A 10,649-nucleotide genomic window follows, 5' to 3' on the forward strand; every position below is an offset into this window, starting at 1 on the left:
CACTACATTGCTTAGCTTCCCTGCTGGCAGATTTGGTTTATCACAGACGCTAGCGAAGCAAAAACAAGGACAGCAGAAACATTAGATAGGTCGAACCACCGTGTCTAACTGTAAATCTTTAAATCTATTAAACAAGTTTGCAGATTTCACGTCTCTGTAATTGCAAGTTGTCTACAACTTCAGTGTGAACCATTGTTTTTTACATGTCTCTCCCTCATGAAAGTGCAATAATTTGTCACTGGAGTTCACCTTTAATTTACAGTCAGTCCTTAACCACGCTTTACCATTTTTACTGTTAACAGTTACCTAAATCGTTCAAAAATAAATTTTGAAAAGCTAATGTAAGCGTTGATCACCTACATACCTTAACATCAGTAACACAAGACAGTATCTCATTGCATATTGTTTTATTTCACATTATCATGTTGCTACAGAAACAGCAAGCAGCAGCTACCTAACGTTAAAAGCCTTGCAACAAGCTGAAAGTCATTTTTTTCTCAGTTTTTCTCATTCTCAGTTTAGCAGTTGTAGTGAAAGACCAACATCAACATCTTTTTCTCAACAGACTTAAATGAAAGATTTAATGATAACACGTGAGGAGGTCGTGGGGATTTTTCATAGTCCAAGAAGATTGAAGGCATCTCTCAAATCTTCTGTTTCACAGGGCTGAGAACAAAAGACAGAAAAATATTAGTAGTGGTTTGACCTAATTGTTTTGGTTGACGTCAGACATGCAATACAGTTAATCTTCTACCTGGAGGATGCGGTTGAGTTTTCTAGCGAGGCGAACAGAGTTTTGGTGCAGCTTTTCCCAGGCCTTGAAGTTGCTCTGCTTACGAGCCACAAAGGTCTGCCAGCAATAGAAGAAGTCTGAAGAGAGAGGAAAAAAATAATCATTGTTGTTGACATCCAGAAGGCGACCATGATAAGGAAAACAATGTCTTTTAGGAGGAATTTGGCTCACGTAACATTCCATTCGGTTCTGGCTCAAGAATCATATACACATCTGCTCTCTCTTTATATCTCTACCAAATATACACCAATTCATGTCCCCACCTTTGTAACTCATGACTGTGATCTGCACGCCAGCTTTCTTCAGCATTCTCAGGCCCTCTCTTTCACGGCTGTCCTCCATGTCACAGAAGTAAAGGCGAGAGACGAAGATCCGAAGGCGAAGGTTGGGCATCTGGCTGAGGAACTGGGACAGTCTCGAGGCACAGTTGGCGCAGGGAGACCAGGAGCAGAACCAGGTGATGGAGTAACTGAGCCTTTTCTCCCCAGCACCTCCACACCCCCACAAACCAGGACACAAGGCTCCCAGTTTGCGCAGGAACAACAGCTATGAAGAAATTAGAGAACAGAGAAAATAAGAGGGACACTACCCAATACTTTTAATTATTATTTCCTCCCTTAAACAGGCCTGTCCTATATGCTCCACCATCTTGATCCATATTACTAACCTCTACATGGCAGCCATTGCGATTGCGGAGGTGTCCAAAGTCAAAGGATAAGGAGTCTGGCCCCACTCGCCTCTTCACTACAAAGCAGAGATATGTTTCGTGGCGGCCCCTTGCCCAGCGCACGTTTTTGTAATGGTAGATGAACTTTTTTCGGGGCAAAAGCACACTGTGACAAAGGGAGAAAAAGTGGTCTTTTCATTAGCTAATGACAGGTGGGTGCAGTGCATATTTACAGGAACAGTGTGTAAGATTTTGAGGGGTTTAGTGGCATCTAGAGGTGAGGATTACACATTGCAACCAGATGAAACTTCTCCCAGTTTGAATTCCCTCAGTGTTCATTTTTAGGAGGTTTTTACCAGGAGCTAAATTATTTTTCCTATCCAAAACAACCGTAATAAAGCTGTTTCATACATTGTTGGGCTCATCACAGATGGGCCGCAGCACCTGCTAATGTGTGCTCATCTTTTTCTCTCATAACTAAGACATTCAGAGGATTTTAACTGGAAGCCGAATTATCCACAGAGGTCTCTTCCTCTCCAAAACAAACAGACCCAGTAATTTAAACTAGTAAAAACACTTGATAAAGCAGTTGCACATAAAAAGGGGTGTTTTTGAGCATGGTCTCACTCCGAAGTTGTCCAAATCCAGCGCTTGGGCAGTGACTTGCGCGTCAGAAACCAATGAAAAACGGCATCCTTTAACGTCGGCTGGTTGCTGTTATAGTTTAACGGCATGGGTCCAACAAACACTGACTTCTACCCGAGAGAGCGGTGTTTGCGTCCCGTAAGATTCTAAAGCCAAACCTGTTTATTTTTTCCTAAACCCAACTATGTGTGTTTGTTGTTAAAGGAAGAAAAAAACGTCAATTTGCAGTGCTGTACCGACGTAGTGCGTTTATTTTGAAAGACATAACTTGATGCAGTGTCCCAGAATGTCAACAACCAGCGCACCCAGGGTACCTTGCACGTCGTATGTGGACGTGGAAAGTCCATGACCAGACGTCAATATGTGACAAGGTCAGAGTGAGAATGTGTTGGCTTTTCATTAAGCGGTTGCTAACTGTGATGTCTGACGCAAAATCATGAATGGCCCTAGAGCGTTATTAGTTTGTCCACTCTGGGCTACTGTTAAATCTCCGTGGACAAGGACCTGCTCCCTATGTAGATATAATCGGCTCATATTAAGGTAATGAAAAACAGAATTCTTATTTTCATTTGATTACACATTAGAAAAAACATTCCACTCCTGCCATTATTTCCCCCTGAATATTACACACTGAGCCTTTAAAGATTTTTTTAAAGGACTAGATCCATTTACAAAAACGTGGTGCTCTGGATTATTCACTCGACATGTCACCAGTGATGATAGCATTCTCAAAAGTGTTGCCGGTCTATAAATCTTTGGTGACAGATAATCTCAGTAGTATTCATTAACTTTCTGCCAGGAAGGCCTGACACTAATTCTCTTAAGAAACTCAATAAATTACTCTTTAAAACTTTTATTAGTCGGATGACTCACACATGAATTCATGTATGAATCCTGATAAGTTAGCACAAAAACACTCATGTAAAGCCTGTGGTTAAGCAAATGCAAGTGATGGACAGTCAGAAGATGACTAACATTCACTACTTTAATTCTTGTATCACTCTCAGTTTCAAAACTTTTAGCGAAACCAGGTCAGTCATTAATACTGAAACCTCAATTCACAATGCTCAAAGATTGTGTTCTGCCATCGTAATTGGAACAGAGTAACACAGAAGAATTTTATTTTGGTATCAAAGCATCATCATTTATTTAAAAAACCCCTACAACGTATTTAATTTACTTGCATGCATGTGTAATCTGTATAATCAAGTGTCAAACAGAAAGACAAATGCATCATAAAAATAGAACGTATTCATTTTGCTCACCTGTCTAGTTTTGTAATCATTTTGAAAGACGCGCTTTAACACTCGGCAGGCGTGGGCATTAAATGGAGGTAAATGAGAAAGAGCGAAAGTGTGTGTGTATTCGTGTGTGTATGTGTGTGTGTGTGTGTGTGTGTGTGTGTGTGTGTGTGTGTGTGTTGGGGGGATTAAAGGGAGGGGAACTGAGAACATATACCTCTAAACATAAACATCCTGCATACATCAGAGAAGCAGCTTCTGGTTGGTCAGAAAGATTTTTCAAAGTAAGTTCAGGGGGCGTGATACAGAAGAGAAGGATGGATTGTATTGTCTTACTGCAAAACAATTAAAGCTTTAACTAAATTACTCATGTGCCAAATTCTTTTTCAGGGCATCATGATTTTCATGTGTTTTAAACATTTAAACATTAGTTCACACACTGATTGAAGCGAAAACATTCTCTTAATTGCCTCTTTACGAGCCCATAAAGGACTCTTATTGGGGAGGCAGATTACACAACAGAGATTCTACAAAATAATCTTGGTGACCACACATGAGAGGAGGAGTGTTTGACGTGATTCGTAACCTTTGGAGTTTTTCTCAGACGTCAGTAAAGTGAGCCAACTGGCTGGAACTTTCCAAACACTTGAGACTCATCCAGTCTGGCCGCTCCGCTTTAGTTTTCCCAGATCATTAAGTAAAAACTTCCAGATACCTTCTCACCTTGATCCACAGCGGGTTCACCACAGACCCCTCCTGCTATTCAGCCTTTCCACCTAGCTTACTCTCCCCACCTCCTGAGGGCCCCAAGATTTGGCGGAGCCTTAGGCGTTCCCAGACACCTACTCCGTCCTCTGATCTGGGTTTTCCCAAACTGTGTCAGGCTGGGAGCAGAACTGTAATCGACCTCCCTCACCCTACGTGTTTGCTAAAGCGGCCGGCCAGCTGACCGACCACAGCGTGTGGATAAATCTCACTCATGAGCCTTTGAAGCATCAGATGCTGTCATCCGTCCTCGCCAAATCAGGATGTGTATTATTTTGCTCTCGTCTTTTCTTTGCTCTGTCTGTTTTAGCTCTGGCGCAGTCTGCTCTCTCAGTGGCACTGCATGCAGGCATCCTGCTTTCCCATGACTCCCCTCACCCTCTCATGCACTCTGTGGTTTGGGGAATTCACCGTTTCCCAGGGTGGCTGTTTTTGGAGCTCATCTGTGTGTGTATGTGCGCATGTGTGTGTGTTAGCCATCTGTATGAGCATGTCATTAACACAGTCTATATGTTATACATCATCTGGAACAAATTTATCTAATTTATCCTATGATTGTGTGGTGCCCCAAAATTTAAAGTGATTCATGTGTATGTGTGTCTGCATGCTCGGAGCGACCTCACATCATATTGCATTACTCTGACAGTGCACTAAGCCTAATGCCTCTGCACATTTGATCTTGTGTGCATGTGTCTTTTCCCGACTTCAAGAGGCTGATCAAATGCCAAACTATATGTAACCACTTCCCACCCAGCTCTCTGGGTTTGACCACAGTTGACCAAGGTCATCTCACAGTCACACATGAACGCTCTCGCGCACTACCACCCCTCGGATGTGTGTGTGTGTGTGTGTATGTGTGTGTGTGTGTGTGGTGGAGTAGTACAGTATGGCCAGACACGGCTGTGCATTTAACCCATAGTCAGGGGCAGAAACCGGGTGTAGGAAATGCCAAGTCATACTTTCCAAAACCCACCCGCCCACACCCTGCACACGCGCACGCTCACTCACACACAGCCATACCGTGCAGACGCACATGACCACAGTCACAAACAGACTTTCTTTCCAGTGTGTGAACTCACATCTGTTTCCTGACAACAATAATAGCTACAGATCGGGCGGGTAGAGGCCCAGCTAACAGGTGTCTGCTCTTTGACAGTCATGAAGAAACAAACCTGACGATGACCAAGAAGTGGCGCAAGTAAAAATACAGCTTTGACACAGTTAAAATGACCCGACCACACACACTTACTCATGCATGTAACAACACTGTTATGTTTCTGGGTGTCTCAGCTTTTTCATCAAAGTTAATTAAAGGACAGTGATTTTCCACTACAGCTCGCATGATCGAGTTTGCAGTAAAGGCCTATATTTGTCTACACATCAGGTGAGATATGCCTCCTTCCCCCCACACATTAACTTTGTACAAACATCCTGTGGTGTTTATCTGTGGCACATTGATGCTATACTGACATGGCCTGAGGTTAGCAGGAGGTAGATGCGCAATGTGAGCGTGAGAGCTGCTAACCATATAAAGGTTAGCCTCAGACTGGGGCTGTGTGCACCTCTCCACTTAGTCACATAAACTGCCAGTCACCTGCAAACCACACACTTTTGAGTCAGAATACACTAAAGGCATATACTGTATTTAATGTGCTGTTTAAATCTGCAATGCAAATGAGTTTGCAAAAAAAAACTACTATCCAAATTTATTGGTGTTACCACAATCCAAAGTGAAGCCCTAACATATTTAATTAACCTACACATACTACCATTACTATTAATATAACAAAGAAAACCAAAAAAAAAAAGAGAGAAAAGAACAAAGCTGAAGAAAAGGGAGCGAGCACTCTTTTCTGCAGACTCATGGACCCACATACTGACTGAGCGACAAAGGAGTGCAGAGAGATAAAAGCGCATAAATTCTGCACATTCATATCAACCACTCATACTTCCTATACAGTAACTGTACATCCTCCTACACATCTGTAAGGTTTCACACACAAACAAACACGTGCAACTTGTCTCTCTCACACAGCCATAAATTGACTGTTTATCAGTTTGTAAGAAAAAAGAACCACACAGACACACAGTTAGGAAACACGTTTTACATAAATATTTTATTTAATTATAAATGATGATGAAAACAACACGACTGTGGCTTCATGGCGTCAACTTTGAATTGATAAATAAGAAATAACCATTTGTTTTAAGAGTATAGAGATATGGTACCTTATAGGATGAAAAGGTAAACACTATACTTTAAGCTGGGGTAGGCAGAAATCTGGCAAAAAAGTAAACAAAATAAACTTATTTCAAATACAGTTGCTGCATCTCATTCACTCAGCCCCTCCTTCCCCCACTCTCTTTCTCAGCATTCGTTAGACCACAAATAAGACAAGAATTAGCTCGCTAGCCGCCCCACAGTCTCACAGCAACACTCAATGCTGCTGTGGACTGCTTCTTTGGGAGGAGAGTGGGCAACAGCTCAGGAGACAGATCTTCAGTCCGTGGCTTAAGTGGCTCAAATTCAGCCAGATTTAGCCTGGTGTCAAAGCTGGCTGGTGCCCAGCTGCAGTGGCACGTCTGACCTCTGTAACAGCAGCAACAGAAAGTTTGTTGATCTGGCTGGGAGTCATGGAGCTAGAGTTTTTCAATGGCTGAATTAAAGATACCGTTGCCACAGACTGGAGGTCCTTCTCTGGAGTTGTTGCCCGTTTTCCCACCAGCAAGGTGGTCTATAGCGGGGGTAGTGAGGTGGCGGACATGTTGTGATTCAAGGCTCTAACGTTAGCTACATAAACGTGAACAGGAAGCCGCTGCCGTGAGCCTTTGGCTCCAGTTAGCAGAAGGCTAAACTTATAAGCACCGTTTTCTCACAGTCTTTGAAATGCTCTGCAGATACTGACATATGAAGCTCTAGTTAAAGTTCAGTCAAGAAGACAATACTTTTCATGCGGAGGCTGTAAGTTTCTTTCACTCCTTCCATGCATGCTTGCTTGCTCACTGTTTCTCGGTGTCATTGTCTGGGTAGGTCAGTTGAATCATCAGCTGATTCAAAGTCAACCAATAGCACAGCGACACACCTTCTCTGTCAGTCTTTCTCATTGCTCCTCATTTTAAATATGGTTCTTTCTCTGCCGTAGTTCTTTCTTGCTGCCGTCATGCGCGCCCTCCACCTCCCCATCACCACCTAGTCTTTACTACAGATTCATCAGCCTCATATGCCTGAGCAGTCAGCAGCCTCAGAGTCAGCAGCCACCACCGCCACTAGTGTCTGGACTCCATAAGGGACGTTTTATCCTGCTGCCGCTCACATGTCCCTCAATCGCAAAATATCTCCCTCTGGTGTCCAAGCGCCAAAAACTTCTGTTAAATCTTAAGGCGCACAAATAATCTGTTAATCTGCATGCTCATATTCTGTGTTAAATATTATCTTGAAATGTCTTATTACATTTATTGTCTGACTCTTTCTGATAAGTTTGTCTCACTTTTTTGGTTGCTTTGCAGAAACTGTAGTTGCTAATGCTGGAATAGCAACTTTCTCAGCAGGATTCTCTGCCATTGAATCAGGGTTTCACCAAAGGGACATGCACGTCCATCTGCATTTGTAGAACAGCCAATAGGAACGCCCTCTCTCTGAAATGACCTTTGACTGTCTAGAGTCCCCGCTCAGATGCTAGATTTTCTAAAGCAGAAGTCTATTGCTCTCTCAGTCCACTTTAATGACAACATGCTCAAAGTTTATTATAAGATTTTTGTCCAATGATACCAAAATTAATCAGCCTACCCCAGCTTTAAAACAAACAGAACAGAACACATAGAGTAAATAAATATTGGCATAAATAACACAAATATTCAATTAATTATCAAACATCCAAACACACTGCAGCAATGACACTTTCCACAGTTATACGTTATGGCTTCTTCACCTTAGCCACTTCTTCCTCTCCAAGAGTCCACATCTCTCAATCACAAGTCCTTGTAAAACACTTTAGTGAGAGGGTGTCCAAGAAAGCCTCTCTCTGGAGTCTCCATCTTCCTCTCTTTATCATATTCTTCTTCATCAGTCTCCTCCCCTAATTGCCGATAGCCCAGCTTCCTGAAAAAGGCCTCCCCAACTTTGGAGGGGTAGGGGACGTGTGCATACACTCTGTGTGCGCCAGCCTCCCTCTCCCTCTGCTCCAGGCTCTGGACGAGCAGTCGGCCGAGACCCTCCCTGCGGTACCAGCAACCCGTCACCACCCTGCAGATCCTCCTGATGCCTGCTCGCTTCTCGCTTTCTCTGAAGACGCAGCCGATTATCTCACCGTCGCACTCTGCCACCCAGACCTGGCCTGCTTCCTGCTCCCTCTCTGGAGTGATGTTCTCTGTTGACAATTCTTTGTCTTTGGGTGTGATTCTGCGTCTTGGCTGTGTAAAAGACGTAAGATTATTTGACTTTGAATTAAATGACAACTACCCAAAACGACTTTCAAACCTGCAGACTAACCTTTTTAGACCCTGGTGTCTTGCCACTGATCCTACAGTAGGGATTCTGCAGCGTTTCCTCCTCTGTCCCTCTGTAACTGCTACCCACATAGTCCCAAGAGGGACGGCTGCTGCCCAGGACCCCTGTGGACCGCGGCATGGTGATCTTGAGAAAGATAATTAGCAGGAAGACAGGAATAGCGAGGGCCAGGATGAAGGAATGAACAAGGCAGCGCAAGATCGAGGAGAAGACAGCCAAGATGAAGAGGCAGAGCGGACGAGTGAGGATGTGGAGGATGAGACGGTTTTCTGTGCCCTCGCAGCCCTCCTGGAGAGACACAGGCAAAAAAAAAAAGCAATCAGTAAATTCCCACCATGATGAAAGCAGCTAATCTAAAATCTATATATATACAAACCTTGATGAGGGCTTTGACTATCTCTATGTCGTCCTCCTTCATCCTCCTCATCACCACCTGATCCAGCTCCAGCCTCACCATATTTAGGCTTTATGCTCTCAACAGCAGGACTGCTGCACCGCTGCTTCTACGCACATCCACACAGTGTGCACAGGGACCCTGTAAACACACATTTAAAGAAACATTTAGAAGTTATCTAAAACACCTAGATGGTGGGGCTTGGACACATCATCAGTGATGAACCCAGGGTCATAGGGTGTCTCGGGTCATTGAACATCAGACACCCTCACCTGGGCGACCCAGCTGGGGGTGATCAATCCCTGGCTTGTGTCCAAGCAGCACGCATCTTGAGGCTTTTTCTGCAGCCTTACTGATGTTTCTGGTGGCTTTCTTCTCCTGCAGCCCTCTGATGCCAAGGAGCCTGAGTGCCCGGTGCACAAAATGCTCTGGTAAATCCCTGCAGCCCACCCCAATTGGCTCACAGCGGGTCCTCAAACAAATCTCTCTACAGGCCTCTAACAGCGAAAGGAAAAGGTTGTAATTTGGGGAAAACAGGAGACAGTGGGACGCAACTTTGGGATGTTTGATACCAAATCAGTGCAGATAATTGATACTGTTGGAGACCTTACTCAGAATCAGAATCTGGTGTATTGCCAATAAACATAACAAGGGAAAAAATATACAATTAAGTACTGCAAAAGTCAAGGCATGCATTTAAAATGAAAGAGCTGAACAGTTTAAGGCTTGTTTCATGCAGAACTGTGCAAAATACATTGTGTCATCTTGCAGTTTAAATGGGTCAATATATCTCCAGTGTCCACATTATGCAATGCACTAGACTTCGCCTTCAGTGAGCCTGCAGTTGCACTGTAACCTCACACCCACGCTGGCTCCAAAACAACAAAGACAGATGGAGATTATGGAGGATTTGTAGCATGCATGTGTCACCATCAGTCTGTGCCTGAACAATGCACGCCATCCTAGCTTTCATCTGCACGGTTAACGGCGATCATCCAAAGGTACAGTCGCAAAGAGCCCTTGTTCAGATCCTTATATGGTTATTAAGACGTGCTGACACACTTAGACCCCCCCTGCTCCTGATCTGAGCCCCGGTTGCGCTTACCTTTTCCGCCACGCTGCAGAAATTAAACTGAAAATGGTGAAAACACTCAGCGTGGATCGGTTTGTTGTGGAGCAACCGAGCAGGGTTGGCACGTTTGATTGAATGACCGGACCGGAGTGGTTTTTACGGGAAGGAGAGATTCAGAACACAGACGTACTCTGTTTTATGTCCCGTTGCTCGTTTTCAATGTGGCTATCTACGCCATTTGCGTATGTGCAATCCGCACTGCGCAAAGGATACGTGAATGGCGAACGCAGCGTAGCAGCGTAAACAGCAAATGCAGTGACCTTTGTGTGCTTCATTTAAAGGGGAACACCACCTGAATTAAGAATTATAGTGTGTTGTTTCTATGGTCTAAGAAAGTTCAGGCAATATTTGTGAACATGAGCTACTCTCTCTTTTAAAGCCAGAAACTTGAGAAGTCTCCAGCGAGTGATGTCATCAAGTATAAAATATAGAGCGGCTCCACAGACAATGAATAGGAGACTGATGTGAGAATAGGAGACTGTGTGCTGTTTGTGTTTAAAGTATG

The 10,649-nt window shown here is 43.9% G+C and overlaps 2 protein-coding genes across 3 annotated transcripts; both read right to left on the reverse strand.

Moving 5' to 3' along the window:
• Positions 1-410: 410 nt before the first annotated feature.
• Positions 411-3,473, reverse strand: aicda (activation-induced cytidine deaminase). Its single transcript, XM_049584252.1, has 5 exons — positions 3,371-3,473; positions 1,461-1,626; positions 1,057-1,339; positions 755-870; positions 411-666 (listed from the first exon to the last, which is right to left on the reverse strand). The coding sequence occupies exons 1-5, from the start codon at positions 3,388-3,390 to the stop codon at positions 616-618; spliced, it is 636 nt and encodes a 211-aa protein (XP_049440209.1). The 5' UTR covers positions 3,391-3,473; the 3' UTR covers positions 411-615.
• Positions 3,474-6,245: 2,772 nt separating this feature from the next.
• Positions 6,246-10,327, reverse strand: nat14 (N-acetyltransferase 14 (GCN5-related, putative)). Of its 2 annotated transcripts, none has more exons than XM_049584821.1 (4): positions 10,118-10,327; positions 8,995-9,153; positions 8,601-8,906; positions 6,246-8,521 (listed from the first exon to the last, which is right to left on the reverse strand). In XM_049584821.1, exons 2-4 carry the CDS (start codon positions 9,073-9,075, stop codon positions 8,081-8,083), a joined length of 828 nt encoding a protein of 275 aa, XP_049440778.1. In that variant the 5' UTR covers positions 9,076-9,153; positions 10,118-10,327; the 3' UTR covers positions 6,246-8,080. The 2 variants fall into 2 exon arrangements, with proteins under 2 accessions (XP_049440778.1, XP_049440779.1); XM_049584822.1 differs by lacking the exon at positions 10,118-10,327 and adding an exon at positions 9,943-10,017.
• Between the last annotated feature and the right edge of the window lie 322 nt (positions 10,328-10,649).

This window comes from Epinephelus fuscoguttatus, linkage group LG8 (assembly GCF_011397635.1).
Source record: "Epinephelus fuscoguttatus linkage group LG8, E.fuscoguttatus.final_Chr_v1".
In the NCBI taxonomy this organism is placed as follows: Eukaryota; Metazoa; Chordata; class Actinopteri; order Perciformes; family Serranidae; genus Epinephelus; species Epinephelus fuscoguttatus.